General features: G+C 67.0%; 2 protein-coding genes across 3 annotated transcripts; one reads left to right on the top strand and one right to left on the bottom strand.

The window, feature by feature from the left end:
• Positions 1–239: 239 nt before the first annotated feature.
• HAPLN4 (hyaluronan and proteoglycan link protein 4) lies at positions 240–4,754 on the top strand. The gene is made up of 5 exons (XM_084498943.1): positions 240–313; positions 1,271–1,388; positions 1,691–2,053; positions 2,661–2,963; positions 3,778–4,754. Exons 2-5 carry the CDS (start codon positions 1,271–1,273, stop codon positions 4,113–4,115), a joined length of 1,122 nt encoding a protein of 373 aa, XP_084355069.1. The 5' UTR covers positions 240–313; the 3' UTR covers positions 4,116–4,754.
• An 880-nt stretch (positions 4,755–5,634) lies between these two features.
• NCAN (neurocan) lies at positions 5,635–19,578 on the bottom strand. 2 transcript variants are annotated; one of them, XM_084498401.1, is made up of 15 exons: positions 19,367–19,578; positions 14,475–14,554; positions 13,158–13,559; positions 12,472–12,646; positions 12,266–12,393; positions 11,864–12,157; positions 10,877–11,776; positions 9,672–10,775; positions 8,999–9,115; positions 8,774–8,887; positions 8,432–8,590; positions 7,970–8,052; positions 7,735–7,879; positions 6,717–6,899; positions 5,635–6,601 (listed from the first exon to the last, which is right to left on the bottom strand). In XM_084498401.1, the coding sequence occupies exons 2-15, from the start codon at positions 14,545–14,547 to the stop codon at positions 6,354–6,356; spliced, it is 4,125 nt and encodes a 1,374-aa protein (XP_084354527.1). In that variant the 5' UTR covers positions 14,548–14,554; positions 19,367–19,578; the 3' UTR covers positions 5,635–6,353. The 2 variants fall into 2 exon arrangements, with proteins under 2 accessions (XP_084354527.1, XP_084354528.1); XM_084498402.1 differs by having other exon boundaries at positions 5,635–6,605; positions 19,367–19,576.
• Positions 19,579–24,506: the final 4,928 nt, after the last annotated feature.

The raw sequence follows: 24,506 nt of genomic DNA, 5'->3' as shown, positions 1-24,506 counted from the left end.
CCAAACCGAGGGTCCCCACCCGCGCCCCCCCATACGACCCCCGGGTGCTGCCCTTGTAGGGAGTGGGGACAGAGCCGGGGTCACCCCACAAACCTCCCAGCGCCCCGGGAGCCGCCGTCCCGGGGTGCCGGTGCCGGTACCGGTGACCTTGGCGAGCCGGGCGCCCTGCGCAGCGCCGGGAGCCGGGGCAGGGCCGGGCCGGGCTCCCGGTGCCGCCCCCTGCGCGGAGCCGCACCGGCAGCACCGGCAGCACCGGAGCTCTCCCGGCCCCCCCCCGGCACCGGGCACCGGGCACGGGAGCCGCGGAGCCACGGTGAGTGCCGGAGAGGGAGGTGGGGGGGGGGGGCCGGGACCACCCCCCTATCAAGCCCCTACCCCCGGTACCGGGACCCTTCTGCCGGTGGGAACCGAGATTTGGGGTGTAGGGGGGTGTAGGGGGGGGGTCGGAGCGGTGTCCCCCCCCTCCCAGCACTGCGCTGCCCGCCCCCGGTTCCCGGTGTCCCGCAGCCCCGGCGCTGTCGCCGCAGTGCCCCGCACTGCAACACTGCACCGGGACCGCCGCCGGGGGGGGGGGCACGGGGGGGGGGGGGGACAGGGGATGCCCGACCCCTACCCGGCCTCGGGACCCTCTGGGGGGGGCCGGGACACACGGCCCGGTGCCCCCGCCCCCCAGCCGCGCACCCTCCCCAGCCCCCTGCGCCCTGCGCGGGGGTCGCAGCCCCTCGGCGAGGCGGGTGGGGGGCAAATGTGGGGCACGGCGGGGAGCGGGGATCGCAGCCCCCCCCCGGGCACCCCATGGAGGGACAGAGTCCTCATTCCCCAAGCGGGATTTGGGGTTGTTCCCAAAAAAAGGGGGCTGCAGGGCTCGGTGGGCGGTGGGGAGGATGGGGGGGCTCGGGCGGCCGCTGCCCCCCTCCCGCGCCATCAGTTCAGTTTCCAGATGTGCCGGCGCTGCCATAAATAACTAAAGAGATCCAGCCCGCAGCGTGTGCCATGAAATATTCATCCCGGCTGTAACTGAGCGGGTGAAGCGGAGTTCAGCGCCGACGCAGCCCTTGGGGGGGGCCCCGCGGGGTGGGGGACGCTCGGCGGGGTGGGGGCGACGCAGGGTCTGGGCACTTGGGGTGGGTGGGGGTCCCTGGGGCTGTTCTATGCGGGATGTGGGGTGAGGACCAGTTGGGGCTGGGGGCTCTGATCCGCTGCTCTCCCGGCCTCTCCCCCTAAGCTGGGGGTGCTGGGGGGTGCTGAGGGTTCTCCCCCCCCCCCCCAGATGCGCCCCCGAGGGTCCTGGGCCGCTGGCCCGGCCGTGCTGCTGCTCCTGGTGGGCGTCCTCGCCTCCGACACGCCGCCCAGCCCCCGGGGACGGAAGAAGGTGGTCCACGTCATGGGTGAGTGGCCTCGTGGGGGGGTGCAGCAGGGTGCCAGGGTGGCCCCCCCCACTCCACGGGAGCCTGCAGCCTTCGGGGTGTTGGGTTTAGCGTTCATTAAAGCACAAGGGAGCTGCCCACGTGGTCTGCAAAGCCCCGCAAAAGAGGGGAATTCCACCCCAAAAAGGTGCTCCCCACATCTCCACGTGCCCCCTGACCCCGTTGTCCACCCCGTGGCTCCTTCCCACTGTGCAGGGCTAAACTCTGTGCCTCCGGGGCAGGTTTGGGGACAGGGAGGGCGCTGAGCTTGGTGTCCCTTGCAGAGGGGGACAGCGGGGCCGTGGTGGTGCAGACGGCCCCGGGGAAGGTGGTGACGCACCGGGGCGGCACCATCATCCTGCCCTGCCGCTACCACTACGACGTCTCGGCCCACGACCCCGATGAGATCCGCCTCAAGTGGACCAAGGTGACGGAGCCGATGGCCTTCGTCGACGTCTTCGTGGCCCTGGGGAAGGCGCGGCGGGCGTTCGGCAGCTACCGCGGGCGCACGGCCCTACAGGAGGACGGCTTCGGGGACGCCTCGCTCATCATCCGCAACGTCACCCTGCAGGACTACGGCCGCTACGAGTGCGAGGTCACCAACGAGCTCGAGGACGACACCGGCATGGTCAAGCTGGACCTTGAAGGTAGTTGCACGGCCCCGGCCCTTTTGGGGCATGGCGACAAGGGGGGGACCCCGGGTGGCCCCATGGCATCCTCCGTGGGATGGCCAGGACACCGTTCCCAGCGCTGCGTCCCCGAGCTCAGCTTTAAGGCCGCTTGTTTTTCCCAGCGTGTGCCGTGTTTTATTGCATCTGTTATTGGCTTTTATGGTTGCTCCAGGTTTACGCGCTGGCAGCTCGTAAATGGCAGAGACAGATAGCAGCACGGCCTCGTAAAGCACCGGGGGTCCGGGACGCGTGGTGGCGTTGGTGCCGCACGTGGCTCTGAGCTGAACGGCGGCCCCGCTGCCTGTCGGGATGGGCTGAGACATTCTGGGGGTGCTGAGAAAAGGATTAAAGCTTTTTTTAGGGGTTCGGGAGGCACGGCCATGCTGCTTGGGTTGGTGCGCACTCGCTGCGGGGACACCGGGGTTCGGTCCCATGCGGGCACCACCGTTGCCCCATACCCCACAGCACCGGGCTGCTCCGTAACGCACCGCCCTGATGCAGCTGCCCCCTTGGTTGGGTGCAAGGGGGGGACCCCAGGGTGATTCCCACACGCCCCAACCCTGCTTGCTGCCCCCCCCCCCAGGTGTGATCTTCCCCTACCACCCGCGCCTGGGCCGCTACACCCTGAACTTCCACGAGGCACAGCAGGCGTGCCTGCAGCAGGACGGCATCCTGGCCTCGCACGACCAGCTGCACCAGGCCTGGCTGGAGGGCATGGACTGGTGCAACGCGGGCTGGCTGGAGGACGGCTCCGTGCAGTACCCCATCTCCCGGCCGCGGGAGGAGTGCGGCCGCAAGGACACGCCGGTGGGGGTGCGCAATTACGGCTACCGGCACAAGGAGAGCGAGCACTACGACGCCTTCTGCTTCACCTCCAACCTCAACGGTAAAGGCAAGGGGGTGCAGGGGAAACTGAGGCACTTCTCCGCTTTTTAGCTGGATTGGGGGGTCTTTTCCCAGCACCGTGGTGGTGGCTCCCCATGGAGAGAAGGGGATGTCCCTCTCCTGTTCCCCCTCCACTCTGGTGCTGGGGTCCTGCCGGGTGCTGCCCAGCATCTCAGCCCCAAGTGAGAGCAGGAGCTGGCTGCATGTCCCTGCCCAGGGCTCCCCAGCTCATCAAGAAGGTTTTAGTGCTGGGAACCCTCCTCAGGGATCAGGACCCATCCACGTGCCCCTGTCACCGGCCAGGCTGGGGCACCCGGTCCCGGCCAGGCTCCTGTATTCCCCGGGCAGGAGCAGGGGACGGAGGTAATTGCAGCAGCAAATGGCCCGGGTGATGGATGAGGCCGGGGCCATGCAAGACAGATCGGAGCCAGGAGGGCTCTGGGGCTGTGTAAATTCCTCCCGGCTGGCAGGGCAGCACGGAGGGGGGGCTCTGCGGATGTTTATTTAATGGTGGCAGGCAGGATAAATAGCGGGCGTAATCGCCACCAGGAGCCAGCGCCGGCCGCCGCCGCGCAGCCCCCATAAATCTGCCCTTGCCAAGGTGCCGGCTGCTCTCCTCCTCCATCGCCTTCATCTGGGGGGGGGTGAGGGCAGAAAGGGGGTGTCCTGGCTCCCCATAAAGGTGGACGTGGGGCTGAGCGGCCCACCCTGAGCCTCCCTTCCCCGTCTCCCACCCATCGGGTACCAGACGCTGCGCCCCAGCCTGGTCCCCACCACGGACAAGCCCCTTTTTTATTCCGCCCCCCCCCTTGTAGGCAAAGTTTATTTCCTGAAGACTTACCGCAAGCTGAGCTACGCCGAGGCGGTGCAAGCCTGCAAGAACAACGGGGCGGCTGTGGCCAAGGTGGGGCAGCTCTACGCCGCCTGGAAGATCCAACTGCTGGACCGCTGCGAGGCCGGCTGGCTGGAGGACGGCAGCATCCGCTACCCCATCGTCAACCCGAGGGCTCGCTGCGGCGGCCGGGAGCCCGGTGTGCGTAACCTGGGCTTCCCAGACAAAAAGTACAAGCTTTTCGGGGTGTACTGCTTCAAGAAAGCTGGCGAGGCTGCCCCCGAGAAGGAGCAGGGCGGGGGGCACCCTAACCGCGTGTGATGTGGCTCCCCAAACGGGGCACCCAGCCCCGCGTGGCTGCGGAGCATCCTTGAACTCTGCTGGGAGCCCTTCCCCCCTGGGGTTGTGGCTCTGCACATTGAACTGGAAGAGCCCGGGTGGTGGCAGCGCCTGCTCCGCTGTCACCAAAGCCCAGCGATGCTTGGGGGGAAAAAACTGAGGCACCGGGAGGGGAAAGCGCTGAGCCACCTGGGCAGGAGGCCCGCGCTCGGAGCCTGTGCCAGCTCCCCAGCCCACCTGCAGTTATCGCTTAGAAATCAGCGCATTGCATGTGCAAAAAGCCTGGCAGGAGCAAAGCAGGACCGGGTTCGCCAGCTCCGCGCTGCCGCCGGGGCTGCGCAGAGCCAAACCCAGCCTTGGGGACGCCACAGGTCATGTCCCCAAAATCGTGTCGCCGGTGCAGGCTGAGCCACGCACCCGCAGCGCCTGCTCGGGGCTGGGCGCTGCAGCCTCTCGCCTTCGCGCTTGGCTTAGAGCAGAAGCGGCCGTGGCCACCAGATGCCCGCAGGCACTGGCCCAGGCCCCGGACCCGGCCGGGCGCCGGCTCCAAGTTTCGTGCAGCCCCGGTGCTGCGAGCTGGACTTAGGTAAAATAAAAGCTTCGGCTGCTTTCGAGAGCTGAGCCAGGCTCCCGTGTGTCCTTCTGCTGGTGGCTGCCGGAGAGGGGCCTGGAGGGGCAGCGTGGGCGCAGGAGGAACCCCCGGGGTGCTCTGAGCCATGGGACTGCGCTCACCCCACGTCCCCACCCGCCTGCTCCTGATTTCTGTCCTTATTCAAAGCCCCGCTGACCCCGGCACCACCACTCCCCCCTCCCAGCTGGAGCTGAGCGCGCTTTGAGGCTTCCCCAGGAGCATCCCAGCTGTGGCAACCCTACAGATTTATCAGGACCAGCCCCAAGCGAGCAGGGGGAGCAGTTTCAAGGCACCACGGTGCCGGCAGCAACCCGTGAGCCCCCGCGGGGACAGCAGGGCACAAAGAGGGGACGGGGACCCCGCGGTCCCCCATGCCGGAGGGGGCTCAGCAGCCGCATGGGGCTTCCCCTGCGCCAAGCCCAGCTGAGCACAGCCCATCCATCACCTTTACGGCCTCCCAGCACTGATGAAAATAAATAGCTGCTGGAAGGTGACATTCCTGGCCACCGGGACCCCCAGGAGGGGAGCACGGGGCAGGGGGGGCCACCGGTGCCCCAGGTGATGGCTGTCACCCGCTGACGGATGGCAGCCGGGGCGGTGGCACAGCCCCTGCACCCGTGGCTAACGCAGGCAGCGCCCCGATGAATTCATCAGGCTCACCGCCGGCGTGACTCATGAGCAGGGCTGGCGAAACGAGCCGGCGGAGAAGGAATGTGTCTGCTTCAAATTAATTTCGGGGTGGCAAAAGGAAGCAGATGGAGAGCGCCGTTACCGCGCGCCGGGTCCCGGCCAAGTCAAGCCACTTCGGAGGGACCGTCCCCGGGGTCCCCGCTCCTCCGGGAGCCCAGGAAAGCACAGGGTGGGGGCCACTGAACTGTTAAAAAAATTTATTAAAATGTCCAGCAGTACAGAAACGCAGAGAGTCAGAAATGCCACGGAGGAGGAGAGGGGGGGGGAGAAGGGGAACGGGACACGGCAGTCACGTCGCAAACAGCAGAGATCAGAAAGCGCCGTACACACACACACGCCAACTCCAACGGGGAACTGACAATGAACGGAAAAGGGAAAATCCAACCCCAAAACCAGCCGGGAGGGCCCTGGTGCGGGGTAGCCCCGCGAGCCGGGGCAGGAACAGGGACGGGGACCCCTTGCCAGGCGTGGGGACGCCCCGCGGGCAGGAAGACGGGGAGGCTGTTAAAAAACTGGAGCCATCCAAGGGGATGCGATGGCCAAGGGCAGTCGGGGTGATGGGTGGGGGGCTGCTGCATGACCCCCTCCCCCCAAAAAACCCGGTGGAGGGGACCAGACCCCAGCAGGGGCAATCAGCCAGCTGCAGAACAGCCCCCCCAGGGCTCCACGGGGATTTGGGGGTCCCCGTGCGGGGCTGGGGGCTCGACCTTGGGGGTGCGGGCACGGCCCCGCGGGGTCGAGGACTGAGCGTGGGGCATGCGGGGAGGGCTGGGGACGCACACGCTGCCGCCCCCGCCCGATCCTATTCCCTACGGGGCCGGGCATCCTAGGAGCTAAAGCAAAGGGGGGGGGGGGGAGGTTATAAAAGAGGGAAGGGGGTCGGGTGGGAGGGAAGGGGGTCAGGAAACGTCACCACGTCCCATCCCAGAGACGGCTGGTCCCGGGGCGCCCGCGGGGGCCCTTGTGCTTGCTGCTCCCCCCCCCACCCCCCCAACCCCGGCTCTAGAAGTAGTGGCCCTCCTCCATCCAGTCCAGCCGGAGGTGCTTGCGGTGTTTTCGCCGCTCCTTGCGGGGTTTGTGGTGGTGGTGCTGGTGGTGGGGGTGGCTGTGGCGGTGCCGGTGGTGCCGCCGCGCCCGGTGCGACCGCCTGGCTAACGGGGGGCAAAGAGCAAGGGGGCCGGGGAGGGGGGGGGTCAGGGAGCCCCCAAACCCACGCACCGTTCCCATACCCCCCTCCCACCCCTCCCCAGGCCCCCACTAACGTTTTGTGCAGAGGATTTTGGGCCGGTCCCACTTGCCGTTGCTGTGGCACTTGATGGTGGGGATGTGGCGCTGGGTGAAGCCCTCCTCGCACTGGTAGCGCACGCTCGAGTGGATGCTGTACTTCTCCTTCTTCTTCCCCACGACGAAGGCGTTCTCCACCTCCGGCGGGGGCCCGCACAGCACTGGGGAGGGGGGGACACAAACCCCTCGTCAGCCACCACCCGGATCCCAGCCACCGGGAGGGGGACGTGGGGACACCCTCCACACGCCACCGGTTCCACGAGGCCGAGCGGCGGCGACGGCTTCGTGACAGAGCCCGTCCATCGAGGAAGGGTTCCTCTGCCAGATTCGCAGCGAGGTGTTCCCGAGGATTTACATAGGTAATTAACGGCCTTATCGGGGCGAGCACATCGTTACGCGGGGCCGGCGGGAGAGGGAGGCGCGCTCCTCCGGCTCACAGCGAACAGCTGGAGGTTAATATAACTTTCAAGATAAGGAATGAGGACTTAATAGTTTTAACGGCGGCAAATTAAGCAAATTAAAGCAGAGAGGGAAGAATTAACCGTGGGGAAAAAATATATATATAATGGAGATTAAGGGGAGCTGCTCGAGTTTTCCTTGGGGAGGGGCTGGGAGGTTTCCTGAGGATGAGGAGGTGCCTGGAGGCTGCAGGGTGGGGATGGGGATGGGGATGGTGGGGGCCATGGGATGGGGATGTGGGATGAGGATGAGGATAAAGGATGAGGATGGAGGATGGGGATGAAGGATGGGGATGATGGAGGTCATGGGATGGAGATGATGGGGGCCATGGGATGGAGATGTGGGATGAGGATGAGGATAAAGGATGGGGATGAAGGATGGGGATGAAGGATGGGGATGATGGGGGCCATGGGATGGAGATGCTGGGATGGGGATACTGGGAGCCATGGGATGAGGATGGAGGATGGGGATGCTGGGATTGGGCTGGGGCTGCAGGATGGGGACCCTGGGGCCACCCCCATCCCATTTGTCTCGTACCCGTGCCTTTCTTGCAGATGTAGGGCAGGTTGTAGTTGCAGGGCACGTCGTTCCACTTGCCGATCTCGTGGGACACCAGCACCACGCAGTCCTCGCCGCCCGCGAAGAAATTGTCGGGTTGGTTCTCCCTCCAGTTCTCGTATTGCTGGTGGGAGACGAGGGGGGGTGATGAGAGCACCCACACCCCGCACCCCACACCCTGCGCCCCAGCAGGAGCCACCTCCATGGGTCTCACCAGGCCGGTGTTGTCCGTCCACTGGAAGTCCTGCTCCACGATCCTGTCATTGAGCCCGATCCAGGTGTTCTCGTGCCCAAAACCTGGTGAGAAAGGGGTGAGGGGGGGTCCCCAGCCACCCACACCCGCACCCATGGAGGTGAGGAGCACCCAGGGGTGCCGGTGCCTGGAAAGCTCCAGGAGCTCTCCAGGCTGCAGGGTCCGTGGCTGGAGAGTGATGGGATCTTCCTGCTAGGGCACAAGGGACATGGGGACCTGTGCCAGCACCCAGGGGACCCTCTCCTCACCCACTGCCCCCTCCAGACCCCGAGCCCCAACAGCCTCAATGTAGCATGAAAATGACCCAAACTGGAAACACAGAGAGCAACCCCAGCATCGCGGGGAGTGCTGAGCACTGGGATGGGGTCAGCCCCGTCCCTGGGGGGTCCCCCTGTCCCCTGCCCTCCCCCCAAAACCCCGTACTGTTGATGAAGCCGTGCTCCTCCTGCGAGTGGATGCTGGTGAGGTGCCCGGCGCGGCGGCGGCAGTCCCTCTCCGCGTCCTCCCAGGAGCGCCGGCGGGCGAAGTAGCGGTAGCAGTGGCCCTGGAACTTGTGCCAGTTGTGGTCGCAGCCCTCCGTGTCTGCGGGGACATGGGGACACCGGGGACTGCGGCCAGCCCCCAGCACCCCGGGGTGCACGGAGGCGCTCCCCACCGCAGGGGGAGAGGCTCCTGGGTCCCCATAGGGGCAGGGGCTGGATTTGGCCAGCGATGCTGCCCACGGGGATGGGACGAGGGGGCTGCCCCGTGCCGCTCATTCCCCACCTTTCTCGCAGCGGCTGCCCCCGTAGCTGGGCAGGCAGAGGCAGACGAAGGAGTTGACCTCGTCGATGCAGGTGCCGCCGTTCTGGCAGGGGCTCGACAGGCAGTCGTCGATGTCTGCGGGGGCAGCGGGGGGCTTTGGGCACACCAAGACCCCCGGCAACCCCCCCTGCCCATGCCGACCCCTCCGGCAGCACGGGCACGGCACAGGGGGCACGGCATGCTCACCGATCTCGCAGTTCTCCCCGGTGAAGCCCTGGGCACAGCTGCAGCTGCAGACGGAGCCGTTGGCACGGCAGGTCCCGCCGTGCAGGCACGGGTTGTTCTGGCACGGGTCGGACGGAGCTGCGGGGTAGGAGCGGGTGCCGTCACGGGGGGCACCCCGGTGCTTCGACCCCTCCACCCCATTGCCCCCATGGTGCTGCACCAAGCACCGGGATGCCCACCCAGCCCCAGCACCAGCCCCAGCTCCTTGCTGGCAGCGTGGGGACGGCGCAAACCCACTCCTGGCCCTGCCCCAGAGCCTTGGCGCATGGACCACGGCGACTTTTCCACCTCTCAGTGGCTCTAAATCTCATGTATTTTTGTTCCATATATACATATTTTTTTTCCCAGACACTACCAGGCTGTGTATGCTCACCAGGAGCCGCCTCGCTAGCGATTATTATTAGCGACTGCAAATATTAAATATTTAGGAGGACGCTTTCCTGGCTCGTGTTAAGAGCTCAGCGCGCTTTGAGAAACCCCGGCTACGCGCTGAACCTGTCACAGGCACAAAACGAGCACCGAAGTCTCCCGAGGAGCCCTCTGGCTTGGCTAAAACCTCTGCCTTCAACCCAACCCCATGGGACCGCACCGCACCGTGCCCAGCGTCCCCAGCACCCCGTGGCACCGTGCTCACCGTGCCGGCTGGCGTTGCCGGTGCCCGTCCAAGCCAGCAGCTCCCTCTCCTCCAGCAAGGGCTCCTCGCCGCTCCCGCTGTCGGCATCCAGCAGCGGGGCCCCCCCGGGCCCCCCCGTTGTGGACGGCTCAAAGAGCGGCTCTGCGCTCGGGGACCCGGGCACCTCTGGCACCCATGGGTGGGGAGTGGGGGATGATGGCCAAGGGGTGTCGGTGGGAGCTGGTGGGTGGGTTTCCAGAGTGGGGGGGTCTTCCCTCTTTGCCTCCCCCGAGGTGTCCTCCTCGCTAGGGCTGGGGGGCTGCCGGGGGGCTGGGGGGTGCAGGAGATGCTCGGCTCCTTCCAGCTCCGGCGCCGTGGGGCTCAAGGGTCGTGGGGCACCCGTGGACCCATCCTCTGCCTCCCCCGTGCCCTCCGCCGGCCACTCGGAGCCACCCCGCGGGGTCACCTCACTGGCTGTGGGTGAAGGCGAGGGGATGTCCCCTGCCACGGGGGTGACGGCTGCTTCGTCCCTCGGCTCAGCCGTCCCTGTCCCCGCATCCCCGTACCCGGCTGGGTGCTCGTGGCCAGCTTCAGCCCCCATTTCGGGTGTCCCCTGGGGAGCTGTGGGGCTCAGCCCGCCCTGATGGGGATGGGGATGGGGAGAAGCCGCCACCGTGGTGCCTGGGAGCCCCATGGGCAGGTGGAGGAAGGTCACTGCCTTCCTCTGCCTCTCCAGTGAGCCGTCCCCCAGGGCCCCGCTGCCATCTCCGCCGGGCTGCGGGGACGTTTCGGGGAAATCGGCCACCAGCGGGGCTGGGGGCAGCGGGGGCCGTGGTGGGATGGGGTCACCATCCTCCTTGGGAGGGGTGTCCCCAGAGAAGTCCTCGGTGGCATCTGCAGGCAGCCAGGGGGAGTCACCGCGGGCGCTGGGGCCGTGGGGCGGTGACCCCTCCGTGGTGACATCCTGGTGGTCGGAAGCACCATGGGGAGCCACGGGGGTGGGTGGTGACGGTGGCAGGGACGTCCGTGCAGCCCCCCCGGGACCACGCGGGGCCGTGCGGGGGCTCCACTGCGGAGAATCCCTCGGTGACGGGGGCACCGGGGCAGTGGCCGGTGCCAGCAGCTCTGCAAGAGATGGCACAAGGTGGGGGTCCCCTGGGCTGGAGCACCCCAAGACCACTGCCACCACCCTCCCCCTGCACCCCCTCCCACCAAGCATCACTTACTGTGGCCGATCTCATCCTCCACCTCATTGGAGAGCGGGTAGGGACCCCCCCCAGGGGGGCTCTCGGCACCGGTGTGGGCGATGCTCCACATCTCCACCGCGTTGGCTGCAGCCCCCTTCACCTCCAGGGCCAGGATGGGGGTGTGGGTGACTGTCCCCGCTGGGTCCCCGGCCCCTGTAGGGTCCCCAGCCACTGTGGGGTCCCCAGCCACTGTGGGATCTCCAGACACCGGGGGGTCCTCGGTCACTGGGGGGTCCTCAGCCACTGGGGGGTCCCGGCTCTGCCGCTGCAGCTGGAAGTAGCGCCCGTTCAGCCCGGCGTAGCTGCTCCTTCTGGGGGCACGTGAGCTGCCCAGCGGGGTGCTGGGGGTCTCTGCTGCCATGCCAGGGACTGTCCCCAAGCCAGGCGATGCCGTCGGTGAGCTGGTGACCTCCTGGGCTGGGCTTTGGGACCGTGGCAGCAGGGCAACGGGGGGCTCCTCGGGGTCGGGGGCTTCTTGCACTGGTGGTGGTGCTGGGCTGCTGCCGGCCGGATCCTGCCGGGTGCTCCCTGGCGCCTGGTCCACCACGTTGAGGGCTTCGTCCTCGTGGGGCCACGCTGGCGAGGAGGTGGTGGCCAGCGGCAGGGCCGTGCCGTTGGCCCCGGGGATGTCACCGCGCCACGTCGCCGCGCTGCCGCTCACCGCCCGCAGCTGCTCATCCTCATCCTCCCCCGGCCCCGCAGCCCCCGGTTGTGGCAGGAGGCCGACGCGTGGGGTGTCCCCAGAGGTGGCCGGGTCCTCGCGCTCCTCCGCGTGCTCCACCAGCACGTTGTCACTGCCCGGCGGGTCGGGAGTGGGCAGCTCCTGCTCCTTCTGCCCCGCGTGCGCTGCGGTGAAATCACCGGCATCCGGCGTGTCCGCTGTGGGGAGGAGGACCGGGGGGTGGGCTGGGTGCCTGGGGACACGAGTGGGGACCCGGTGGTGGCACCACAGCCCGTCTCCGTTACCTTTGTAGCAGTAAGCATCGAATTTGGAGGCCGGCTGGGGGAAGCCGGTGCGGTTGGGGAACTGGTAGAGGGTCCTGACGCCCGAGGCCTCGCCGCCGCATTTCCTGCGTGGGACCCTGATGGGGTAGCGGACGCTGCCGTCCGCCAGCCAGCCGGGGTCGCACTGGTCCAGGCCATCACGCCAGGCCAGGTAGAGCTGCCCGGTGGTGGCCAACGAAGCCCCCCGGGCCTGGCAGTGCCTCCGGGCCCCCTGCAAGGTGAACCGCCCCGGTGCCGTGGCGTAAAACACCTTCCCTGCAAGAGAGTGGAGCTCGTCGGAAAGCCGTCACCATCCCCAAGGGTGGCACCGAGCGTGCCAAGCGAAGTCCCTCGGCGCGTGCCCGCCACCACGGTGCCGCTTGCCTTGCAGCTCCCGTGCGTAGCAGTAGACATCGTACACTTCCCCGGGCTCCCTCTGGCCGTAGCTGCGGACGCCGGGGAGGCTGTTGCGGTCCCCGTAGCAGCCGGGCCGGGACAGCGTGATGGGGTACCTGCGGGAGAGGGGCACAAAGGGGGGTGCTCAGCTCCGTGGGTGCCCACGGCAAGGGGTGCCCGCACCGTGCGCTTACCGCACGCTCTGGTCAGCCAGCCAGCCCGCGTCGCAGTTGTCGTAGCCGTCCTCGAAGGCAGCCTGGAGGTGCTGGGGCGAGGCGATGACGGCCGAGTTGTCCAGGCAGGCACGCTGGGCGGCGGCGAAGGTCAGCGCGTAGCGCTCCCCCGCCGGGCGGTAGTGGAAGACGACGCCTGGAAGGAGAGCGGGTGGCACGGCTCGCACGGGGTGCGCAGTGCGCGTGGCGTGCACTGGGTGCGTGAGGTGCACTGCGTGCAGAAGGGGTGCAGGGCACGTGGGCTGCGTGGCTTGGATGGGATGCATGGCTTATAGAGGGTGCACGGCTTGTAGGGTGAGCACGGCTTGTAGGGTGAGCACAGCTTGTAGGGTGAGCACGGCTTATATGGTGTGCAGGGCTTGTGTAGGGCACATGGGGCGCACAGCTTGCATAGGGTGCATGGCACGCATGGCTCACACGAGGAGCACAGAGCATACAGGGTACAACTGTGGGTTATGGGGCTTGTATGGGGCACAGAGCTTGCACGGTGTGCATGGCTTGCGAGGCTCGCACAGGGGACGCAGGGTGCACGGCTCGCCCAGGGCGCACGGCGCGCACGGCTCGCATGGCGTGCATGGCTCACAAAGTGTGCACGGCTCACACAAGCACCCCCCCCCAAGCGCGCAGCGCGCTGCCCCGCGACTCACCCGTCACCTCGAGGGGCAGCAGGTCCTGCTCATCGTCGATGCCGGCCACCACCTCGCAGCGGTACAGCCCCGCGTCGCTGGCGCGGGCGGCGCGCAGCAGCAGCGTGGCGTTGTAGCGGTCGCGGGGGTAGCCGGGCAGCGACACCCGGCCCTCGTAGGCTTTCACCACCTTCACCGCGTTGTCCTTGGCCACCAGGATGGGGACGTCCTCCCTCTGGCCGGTGGCCGAGCGCACCTTGCTCCATTTGACGCGGGGAGGGTCGGGGGGCTCGTTGGGCCCCAGCGAGGCGGAGGGATGGAGCAGGAAGAGGCAGGGCAGGGCCACGGGCTCCCCCAGCCCCACGCGCACAGCCTGGTGCTGCACCCGGTTGATGTGGATCACCTTCCCATCGTCCTGGGAGCCTGCGGGGAGAGGGGCCCAGATACCACGGGGATGGGCTCTGGGGCTGCTGGAGGGGTTGTCCATAGCGTGGGGGGAGCTGGGGGGACGGGAGAGCACTGTAGGGTCTTGTCCCATCCCTGCCCTGCAATTTGGTGGCACCTGACCCCACTGGGGGAAAGCCACCCCCCCCCCCAAGCTGGGATAAAGCATGGCAGAGATGAAGACCTCCTCCTCTTCCTCCTTTTCCTGCAGTAATCCTGCCCCCCCCCGGGCACCCTCCCACAAATCCCATAATTCTCAGAAAGCCCCAAGCGCTGCCTTCCCTGCCCTGTGGGGACGGTGGTGGATGCTCCCCGCAGAGCCAAGCTGGCTGGGGACTGCCACTAATCCCAGTGAGGACCCCCCCGGGCGCCTTCCCCCACCCTATTCCCACCCCGTCGCAGCCACAAAGCTTCACCCCGAGCCTCTCACTCCTTCGGGATTCCAGAAGTCCCCAAATCCCCCAGGATCTGGACGTCACCGTGCCCCTGCCATGTGGGATGAGGACATGGGGTGGGCAGAAAGGATCCGTGGGGGGCAGCTCGGCGGAGGGGGGTGCCGAGCCAGCAGGATTAAGGGTTTAAAGTCTCGCCCAGCACGAGGGGGGGATCACAGCCTACTGGGGGGGGGGCTTTTCCCTTACTAATCCGGGGCATCGCGCGGGCACGCCGGAGCCTGCAGACCCAGCCCCCTCCTGGAGCCGGTTGTTCTTCGCCCTAACCATTCATTAGCGCTGGTAGTTCATTATTTGTGTCTGTTTCCTTTTATTGGCTAATTATCCCCAGATACTTCGCGCCGCCGGCAGGCGCCGGCTCCTTGCTCTTCGCCCACTGCCCCTGCTCACAGCTGGGGAGGGGGGAATGGGGGCAGGATCTGGCCCCCGGGGGGCCACTTACCCAGCACGGCGATGGGGAGCAGGGAGAGCCCGAGCAGGATCCAGCAGCCGGCATCCCCCATCACCTGGACCATCCTTGACCTGCAACGAGAGCAGGGTCGGATTCTCACCTCTCCCCGTTTACCCAGCAGCTCGCCACTGCGCCCCAAACCACCGCAGGGCCACGGTGACACCGGCCCCCCAGGAGGAGCAGGAGAGCACAAACCCGGGGAAGAGTTTTTGGTTTCACTGCCGGTGCCATCACGGTGCCATCCCTGCGCCTCCGCTACGGGGGCACGGGTAAGCCCCGGGGGTCCTGCGGGCTCCCCCCAGCCTGGCCGTGCAGGATGCGGCCCCATTAACATGCAGCGGATGCCTCCGGCTGCCGGAGCCGGTGTGGAGCATAAAACCGGCAACGCCGCTCGCCCAAAAAGCTCCCATCCGTCTGCTTCACTGCAGCACCGATCGGTGTTTTCTAAATCATTCGGTCCCCGGTCTGGGAGGGATGCTCAGCACCTCCCCCCCCCCGGGCTCTGACACCGATCGCTGGCCGGGATGGGGACCGCCTGGTTTTGGGGACACGGCCCCTCAATCCTCTTGAGCTGTGGCTTTCGGCTCAGCCCGCGGCTTCCCCGCTCCCTGATGCTCCATTTTCCAGCCCTTGATTCCTCCCCCTGTCCCTTCTGCTTTTATGGGACAAAAATAGAAATCAAGAGCGAAACGGCAAGAAAAAAAAAAAGGAGACCCCCCGCGTTCAGCGCTGGAAAACGGCCTTTTGGGGGGGGCACAGAGCTGGGTTTTATTTCACCTGTTCTACAGAAGAAAGCATTTGCAGCCCCGGCAGCTGCCCCTTCCCTTCCAGGGGGGCTTTCTGCCTCCGAAACCTGCCGCTAATAAAAGCCGAGGGGGTCGCCTGGCCCCCAGCGTGGCTCCGCACCGTGCCTTAGCGTATCTGCAGGAGGGAAGGATGTGGCCGGGGACGGCCTCTGCGGCTCACTGCAAAGCCGGGGACAGCTCTGGGATGCTCGGAGAGCAGCAGGATTTAAGGCCTGGGGGGGGGGTTCGCTCTCGGAGAAGGAAATCCCAGCGAAATCCCAGCCCCTCTGCCGCTTCCCCAGCCCCGCTGGAAACCAGCGCTCAACTTTTCCCTGATTTCCCACTACAGGAAAAAAAAATAATACCTAAGTGACTTGGCATGCCCAGGCGCTGGGGTTTCCAGCTCCTCCCCATTGAAATGCAAATCCTGCCTTCCTCAGCTCTCCCAGCACAAACCCTCGGTGCCGGGTGCAGGACAGGGGGACCCTGGGGTGGGGATGGAGCAGTGGGTGCAGGATTTGGGTGCTGGCTGCAGGGTTGGGGTGCCCGGGAGATGCAGCCCTGGGGTAGAACTGCCAACCTGAGCACCGCACTCACACACATCCCTGGGCTTTGCATCACTCACAGTCCATTTTTTTGGCCTTTTCACCCCTGTTTTCCCTTTTTTCTTCCCTCAACACTCATCCCTGCAACTTCCAGGCCACGTCGGGGTGGCTGCACGGATCCGGAGCCGAAGGGACCCGGCGGAGAGCCCGACGAGCGGCGTCCACGTGCCAGCGTATAAATACTCCACTAAGCTCTGCGCTGTTTACCCAGAGCCGCTGTGCTGGAGATGGGTCCTCGCTGAGCAAACGCGGCCCACGCCGCTGGGTAAACATTCAATATTTTATTTAAATGTTAAACATGGAAGTTGCTCTTTGGATGCGCAGCCGCCCGCCGGGCCTGGACGGGCGGACGGATGGCACCGCGGTCCCACGGCCGTCCCCAAGCTGGCAGCAGCGGGTGCAGGACCCCGTGCACGCAGTGCTGAAGGGGCTGCCTGGCTGTCAGAGTCCCTGACATCAGCATTTCTGCAGGTTTTGCTTTCGCAGCAGTGGCAGCACGGTGCTGGGAGGGGACGGCAGCACCCGCTGCCTCCCTGGGGACCCCAGCCCGTGGCGAGGGCTCACGGCCCCAGCTGGCCGCTGCCACCCCGACCCTCTGAGAGCACGGGGACTGCGTCCCGCTGGCACTGTGACTCTGCTCCAAGCAGGAAGACAAAGGGAGGACCCCCCCGTGTCCCCAGGCCCTGTGTCTGACACCGCTCTCAGCCAGCACCAGCCCGAAAAGTTGATCCCAAGGTCAGGGGAAGCGGCAGCGCAGCCTCCAGCCCTCCTGGTGCCAGCTCCGTGCGCAGCCCCCACCACGCGCCCTGCGGGGACCCCCCAGGAGAGGGGACATCAGGGACAGCGGGGACAAAGCAGAGCCTGGGCACAGCCAACATTCCCCCTCCCCAAATTCATTTTCTCCCCCTTATGATGTCCCCAGCTCGGGGACCGCATCCTCGGCGCCTCGTTAATTACGGGGCCGTCTCCCTCCCACCTCCTCCTGATCCCCTAACCCCCAGCCAGCTCCAACACAGCCGCTGGGGGAGGATTTGGCATGGGGGCCGTGGGTTCAGCTGGGTGTCACCCCGCTGTCCTCGGCCACAGCTGGCGGTGACACCAAGGCACGGAGGGTGGCACGGAGAGGTGGCGGCGGCCGTGCCACCGCGTCCCCGCAGGCTGAGCGGTGCAGGCGCTGCGGGTGGCCGCAGTCGGGGCGATGCCACGGGCTCGTGGCACGGTGACAGCCGTGGTGCCATGTGGCTGGGCCCTCTCGGGGACAAGGGAAGTGTCCCCGTGCCCTACGCGGCCTGGCACCTGCCGCAAACCGGGCAAAAGCCAAAGGAACGGCAGATGAGAGAAATTTAAAATAACGCCGGTGCAAAGCCGCCCCCCCAAGCCGGGCGAACATTTTCACATCTGTCACTAGCTGTCACCACATGAATAATTCATCCGCCTCATGAATATGCAAAGCCGGGGCTGGTGATTAGCTTCAGCTGAAACCTAGCTTAATTCCTCCCAGGCCACCGGGTGCCGGGCTGACCCTACCACTTTTTGGGGCATTTTCTCGTCCCACCCCGAGCCGTGGGGCTGGGCAGGGGGCAGCCGGGGGGCTGCGGACCTCGGGGTCCCTGCGGAGCAGAGGGGACACTGAGGGGGACACGTGCTCAGGGGCTCTGCCACCCCCATGGGCTGCAGCAGGATGGGGGCGCCCCCAGTTTTGGGGACCCCCCAAGCTTTGGGGGTGCCCCCAGCCCCGTGCCACCTGCAGCCGTGGTGCTGGCGCTGTGACCTCTGCTGTCCCCACGGGTGACCGTGGTCCCCAGCACCATCAGGGCACCGTGGAGCATTCGGCACCCAGCCACCCAGGCTGTCACCTCCCCGTGGGGCCGATCCTGCCCCCTTGCAACCCCCCCCCATGTCCCCACGTCCCTCCTGGCGGGGAAGGGGGCGAGCACCCAGGGCCCCCGCAGGGCTGCGCGGCCACGGCAGGAGCCCGGCAGTGGGGCTGGCTCCGCGTCCCCTCCTCTCTGCCCACAACAAAGGAATTCTGCAAAGCGCGCTGCCGTCACATCTCGCAGGCAACGTGATGCTCCCGCTCCCCCCCAAGCCTGCGAGAATAAATTAGCACCTCGGCAAACTGTGATCCTGGCCAATATGGGCCCTTTGCTGGGTGCGATTTTTATTAGGCAGACAGTCTGCAGCCTTTATTTTAGATTTCGCTCTTATTTTTATTATTATTTTTTTCCCACCCACCACCTTCCCCCCCCCCCCCCAAGCTTTTTGTCTCTCCCTGGGAGGCTGAGCGCCCGTCGCAGGAGCCCCAAAGCTCACTCAGAGTCACGGCAAACCCCAGCCCTATAGCGGGCTCGGCCACGCGCCAGCAAGCGGCCCCAAAAAGCAGCACCAGCACCAAAGCAAAAGCAGGGAGGCTGGAGGGTGCAGGATGCGGCCAGCGGGCCTGGCCCAGGGCTGGGCCTCCAGCACCTTCCTGCCCACGAAACACCGGGTGTGACGGGGTCCTGGGGAGCCCCCGAGCACCCCAAAGCCCTCGCTGGTCCCCACACACGCATCCATCCTTCCCGGCATCCCGCTGGCCATCCCAGCCTCGCCGTGCAGCCGGGGGGATGCGGGCTGGGACTCATCCTGGCCACGGTGCCGAGCCCCCGCTGTGACACCAGCCCTGCCTGGTCCCCAGCAGCTGGGGGGGGACACTGGGGACACCACGTCCGGAAACTTTCCGGCTCCCTCCCTGATGAGGAAACCCCGGTGGCACCAACGGGGACCGGGCAGGGTGAAGGGACCACGGCGCCACCGGGTCCAGCACCACAGGGAGGGGACCCCCAGCATCTGCCACCCTCCCCGTTGTCCCTTGTCTCCTCTCCCTGCCACCACCTCGCTGCCAGCACGCTCCAGCCCTGCCTGTCCTACTGGCCTCAGCCCTGGTGTCCCCAAGCCCCTGTCAGCACCGGTGTCCCCAGCCTCAGAGCCCCAGTCTCCGTGTCCTGGTGTCCCCAGTGTCCCCCCAATCCCAGTGGTGCCAGCCCTATTGTCCCCCAACCACACTCCTGCTGCCCCCCCAGCCAGTGCCCCCCCCATCCCCAGTGTCCCCCCCATCCCCAGTGTCCCCCTCCCCAGTGTCCCCATCCCTCTGTCGCACCGCGCCCCCTCTCCAACCCCCCTCATCCCTTCCCACCCCGGTGTCCCCCGCCCCAAACCCGTTGTCCCCAACCCGGTGCCCGCACCCCGGAGCCGTGACAGCCGCCTTGTCCCCACCGTGTCCCCAGCTCGGATCCGTCCCCAAACGGTGCCCCCGTCCCCGTCCCCGTTCCCTTTCCCCGTTCCCATCCCCGTGCGCTCCCACCGCGCGGCACCGGGCACCGCAGCGGGGGCGCGGCGCGGGCGGTGCCGGTGCCGGTACCGGTACCGGTAGCGATACCGATACCGATACCGATAACGATACCGATACCGATACCGATACCGCTGCCGGTACCGGTACCGGTGCCGCACGTACCTGGGGGCCGTGCTCACGGAGCGCAGGGGCTCATCGCCGCCGGAGAAGCCTCGCACCGAGCTCCCCGCCGGCACCGGGAGCTTAAAAACGGGGAGCGGAGGGAGAAAGGGAGGGGGGCGCAGAGGGTCGGGGTCCCCCGGAGGGGGCCGAGCCGGGCCGGGCCGGGCCAATCGCGGCTGGCGGCAGGCGCGGCCCCCCCGCCGGTGCCGCCGGTGCCGCCCGCCCGCACCTGCCCGCAGCGGCGGCGAACCCCGCGCCCGCTCCGCGCCCCGCCGCGCTGCCGGGCGCAGGGCGAGGGGCGGCCGCGCATGCGTCTCCGCCTCCCCCCCCCCCCCCAATAAACCGGGGCCGTCCCCCCCCCCCCCCCCCCCCCCGGAGGGGCCGCCCCCTCCCCCGAGAGCGGAGCCGCCCCCACGCCCCCCCGCCGCCGCGCCGCAGCCCCCCGGCAGCCGAGGATGGAGAGGGGTTTTTTTTTTGGTGGGGGGGGGGGGGTCCCGGTGGTGGGGAGCACCCCTAGACCTCTGCGCCCCCCCCCCCCCTCTTCTCCGGTTTTTCCCCCCTCTGGCACCGCACCCCCGGCATCCCTGCGCTGGCACCCGGTGGGTTTTGGGGTGTTGGTAAAGTGGGGGGGCATCCTCCAGCCCCTCTGCACCCCAAAATCACTGCTCGGCCCTGAATCCCCCCCTCCCATGTGCTGCGCACCCCGCCCCAGCCCTGCACGGGGACCCACTGTCTCTGGGCATTTTTTTGGGGGGGTACAGTTGAAGGGCACTTTCCCTGCTCCCCCCTAAATCCCTGCCAAGCTGTGTGGGCTGCATCCAGCCCCCCCACACACACACACACACACCCCTGTATGGCCCCGCGTCGGGTGGGAGATGCTGCGGATGCGGGAGGATGCTGAGGATGCAGGAAGGAAGGTGCTGAGGGCGGACAAAGCCTGGGAAAAACCCCGATAAAGCGGGAAGGATGCTCGGAAGCTGCGATGCCAGAAGTCACCCCCAACATAGGGGAAAAACTGTCACCGAGCTGGATGGGGGGGGGGGGGGGCACCTTTTTTTTTCCATTTTTTTTCCCCCCCGAAACCTGCCGGCCTGAATGGAGAAAGCCGCCCTGTCTCCTGCCATTTGGCAGCGGCCGCGGAGATGGGCGCCCTTTCTCTTCCTCATCTATAGGATGGGCCCGCGGAAACCCGAGAGCAAAGTTCTCATTTCCGACTCCATTGTGCGGGACTTCGAGGCCCCGGGTGCCGCTTCCTGCCTTTTGTGAGCCCCTGCCACAGAGCCCTTCTGTTCCCCTCCTTTCTGCCTCTGCAGCTGGCGGCCCCCGGCCCCAAAAGGTGCCCGGGCGCAACGGGGGAAGGCGGCAGGGGTTAACGGCCCCGTGGTGTTTGCCTAATGGGACCGGGGAGAAGGACCCGGTGCTGTCACCGTGCTGTCCCCGCTTGCCGAGGTGTCGGGTGGTGCCACCCTGCAGGTCTCCAATTCATCCTCTTGGGGGAAAGGGCACCCATGGGTGCAGCGTCTTGCTCCGTCTCCGTGTCCCCGGAGCGGCTGGTGGCACGCAGGGTGGCCCGGCATGGGGACAGGGGTGAGCACAGATGGTCAAGCTCAAGGCCACGCCGTTGGCAACGCTCAGCAGGACGAGGCCAGCTCCAAAATGCTCACCCAGCGCCAGCTCAGCACCGTTCGGGGGGAGGATGCCCTCGGTCCCACACCCATGGCAAGCCCCACATCCCCCCTTCTACATTTCACATCCCCCCCAGGGACAGCGCCGCTTCTTCCCCTCTCCCAGCTGGGAACTAACAGCAGCAGCACACCCCTGGGGGGGGGAGGATTTCTCCCCAAAACCCCCCCACACCCCACAGGATGGCTGTGCAGGAGCCCAGCGAGGACCGAGCCCCGTGGGCAGCCCCGGCCCCGTGGCCGAAACGCCGCCGGCCATTTGTCTTGCCGAGCGAAGGTGCCGGCAGTGAGTTATCGGAGCTCTCCTCTCGAGTGGAGATAAATGTCATAACAGACACCAGCCAGCGCGGCTTATGGATGAGGATTTAATAGACACCGCTCCCCCCGCGCTCCTCCCCGCGCTGGCAGCTGCTCCGTGCCCGGGGAGCGCAGCCCACGGCGGGACGGCATCGGGGACCGGCTGCTCCACCAGCTCGGGGTTGCTCCCTCCAGCCAGTCCCCAAGGGCAGGAGGTGAATTTGTGGGGTTCCCCTGGGCTGCGGCCAAGCCCCGATGTCGCTTTGTGCCCATCTCCTCCCATCCGGCCTGGCAGGATGGGTTTTGAGACGCAGCTCCACGTGGCACGGAGGGATGGCCCCGATTCCCCATCGTTTTTGGGGAAAGGGATTTGGGGTCAGATTTGGGGTTCCCCAGCCACAGCACCAGCTCATCCTCGTCCTCTGCCCTGTCCCACACCGCACGTCCTGCCTGGATGGGCACCGACAGCTCTGCCCCGAGCTGCTCCCATCTGCCCAACGGGGTCCCCGCTGCGCCCCATGTCCCCAACCACACCAGGGACAGGCTGGGTGCCCCCCGGCATGGTGGCACTTGGGTCCCTCTGCTCCTCGGTCCCGCTCTGCTTCGTCCCCAGCCCTGTCCGGTTTTGCACCGACGAAGAGAGCAGGGACCAGGAGCGCCTTTTTGAGCCGGAACGATGGGTTTCTGGCGAAATCCTGCAGCAGTGTTGCCGTGACGACCCTCCCGCAGTTTCCATCCAAAGATGTTTTCCTTTGTTGTGACAGGGATGCGGGGAGGGCGCCGGGGAGGCGGCCGTGGGCGTGCGGGTGCGCGACAGGGGCGAGGGGCTCCTGCCACCAAAGGCCAGGACCCGGAGTTGCCCCTGGGGACACCGGCACGGCACCGGCGTTGGGGCAACCCCATGGCAGAGCTCCCCGTTCAACTACAGCCCCGGAGGACAGCAAAGGGATCAGGAGCCACACATGGCATGAGTTTGGGAGGTCTCAGCCGGGTGTATGTCCTGCTGAGGACCATAAGAGAGGGGACGTGGCCAAGCCAGTGCACGGCCGTGTCCCTTGGGGTGCGCGTGGGGACCCCGTCCCGCGCCCTGGCGAGCCGCTTGTTATTCCGCTCAGGTCCGCCTCCGGCTAATGAAGCCCGTTCCAGGAGAGCTGCCACATTCACTGGGAGAACGGCTCCGTAATGAGGCCCCTGCCACCGCAGCTGGGGCCAGTGCTCGGGGCACTGGCACGGGGACAGGCAGCAGGACGGACGGATGGACGGACGGACGGACGGACGGACGGCTCTGTGGGGCTGGGATGCCGGGAGAGCCACAGCCGGTGCCTGGCCTTGGTGAAAATGCTGCTGTGATGTCGGTGCTGGGGCTGGAATAGGGCAGGACGCCCCAATCCAGGGGCTGATCCGGATGAGACCCAGTGCTGGTGCCACGGAGCCACCTCCATGCTGTCCCCAAACCCTGCGGCTCGCCCCAGTTTCTCCCAGTAGCGTCCCCACTTTTGGTCCAAACTGCCCCGTGCCCTGACCTGGGCAGGGTGACAAGGGCACGGAGGGGACCGCAGGCTGGGGGCCACCGTGGGTGCCGTGCCCAGGGATGGGGGACCCTGCTCTGGCCAGGCACAACTTCACTGCGAACCCACCGGCAGGATGAATTGATTTTATTTTCTGTTTCCATGGCAACTGCCTCTTTCCCTTCCCCCTTCGGCCTGCCGGCAGCCCAGACCCGCTCCTGCGCCCTCCCCGGCCGGCACCCGGCCCCCAAAGGAGACTCGAGGGACATCGGGGCCGTGACCCAGCCTGGTCCCCTCCTCTGGGGACTCCCTGGGGTGGCAGCGCCACCAGCTCAGAATCCACAGAGGGGGCCAAATCCTGCACCTCTGCCCCGGCTGCAGCACAGGGGGGGGGATTTGGGGGAGCAGACAGGAGGTCTGGGCACGTGTCCCCCCCCCAGGTCCAGGGGACATTCCCCCCTCTTCAGCCCCTTTCTGGCACCGGCAGCAACCAGCAGCAGGGCTGGACGCGGCGCTGCTTTATTAGCCCTGGTGGTAATTGCCCCCCCGGTCCTGCCCACGTGGCTACGCTGAGCAGCATGCCCATTAGCAGAGCCAGGCTCGTTAACGGCACCGGGCTCGTTAGTGGCACCTCGTCCCCGACACCTGCTCCCGGCTGATGTGTCACCTCTCGGGCAGCAGCCCCGTGGCGCTGAGGGGCCCCGTGGGCACTCAGCACCCTTTGCTCCGGCCGGCAGGGTGCTCGCCGGGAGGTTCGTGGCCGGTTGTAACGAGATAACGCTAATTACATCCCTTCCTCTGCCTCCTCCCGGAGCAGTGCTCTCACCGCTGCCCTGCACGGCTCCTTCCCGGCGCGCAGATGCCACCTCAGCACCAATTACCGACCCCGCAGCCATGCGGTGGAAGTCAGAGGTGCCAAATCTTGCCCTTCCCAGCCCCCTGGCCCCCAGCACCCCCCCCCCGGGCACGGCGGAGGGGATGAAGGCAGCGTCGCATCCCCCTGGGGAGAACAGGCAGGGCCCTGTGGTGGGCAGGGTGGCGGCGGCGCTGAATAGCGCCTGTGCCGCATTCACCGGTAATCCCCGGCGTTTACACGGAAGTGGAAATCAATCGCCGCAAGTAATTAACTGCAAAGGGCACAAAACCAGCTTCTTCTTCTTCGGAAGCAGCTCCCCACGCCAGCCGGGGTTGCTCAGCAAAAACTCGCACGCTGCCACCCCGCCGCACAAAAGGCGCCGGCACCCGCTTCCTGCGCCGGGCCAGCACCCTACGGGGCGGCACGGGGGGGGGTAGGGGGTCTCGCCTGGTGGGAGCGGGGTCTTGGCTCCATGCCGGTGCCTGGTTTCTCATCTCAGCAGCTTTCTGTGAGCTTTTATAAAAGGCAAAGTCCCTCCTTGGGGTGAGCTGAGCTGCTCAGGGCTATGGCAAAATATCCGCGCTACCTGCCCGGGCCGTTCCTCGAGAGCGAGGAGGGTGATGAAGGATGGAGAACGCAGGGGACACGGGGTGCTGAGCAGGCAGAGATGGGGACAGGGGTGGTGGCAGCGGGGTAGTCACCATCCTGATGCCTCCAAGGACAAGGGGGCTGCGGCGAGGTGGGGAGCAGCTCGGTGCGCCCCGCTCGGAGCGGAGACGCTGCCGGGAAGATGCAGG

The sequence above is a fragment of the Aythya ferina genome, assembly GCF_964211825.1.
Source record: "Aythya ferina genome assembly, chromosome: 26".
In the NCBI taxonomy this organism is placed as follows: domain Eukaryota; kingdom Metazoa; phylum Chordata; class Aves; order Anseriformes; family Anatidae; genus Aythya; species Aythya ferina.
This window is presented reverse-complemented; position numbering and strand designations above follow the sequence as displayed.

What these genes read in the sequence shown, in the direction of transcription:
- NCAN (XM_084498401.1), bottom strand. Translation starts at nt 14,547, where the DNA reads ATGGTCCAGGTGATGGGGGATGCCGGCTGCTGGATCCTGCTCGGGCTC. An exon ending in GGAGGATGAGATCGGCCACA is followed by an intron (nt 10,776 to 10,876) that starts GTAAGTGATGCT and finishes CATCTCTTGCAG; the next exon opens with AGCTGCTGGCACCGGCCACT. An exon ending in CGGCAACGCCAGCCGGCACG is followed by an intron (nt 9,116 to 9,671) that starts GTGAGCACGGTG and finishes CCTACCCCGCAG; the next exon opens with CTCCGTCCGACCCGTGCCAG.
- HAPLN4 (XM_084498943.1), top strand. Translation starts at nt 1,271, where the DNA reads ATGCGCCCCCGAGGGTCCTGGGCCGCTGGCCCGGCCGTGCTGCTGCTC. An exon ending in GAAGGTGGTCCACGTCATGG is followed by an intron (nt 1,389 to 1,690) that starts GTGAGTGGCCTC and finishes TGTCCCTTGCAG; the next exon opens with AGGGGGACAGCGGGGCCGTG. An exon ending in GGTCAAGCTGGACCTTGAAG is followed by an intron (nt 2,054 to 2,660) that starts GTAGTTGCACGG and finishes CCCCCCCCCCAG; the next exon opens with GTGTGATCTTCCCCTACCAC.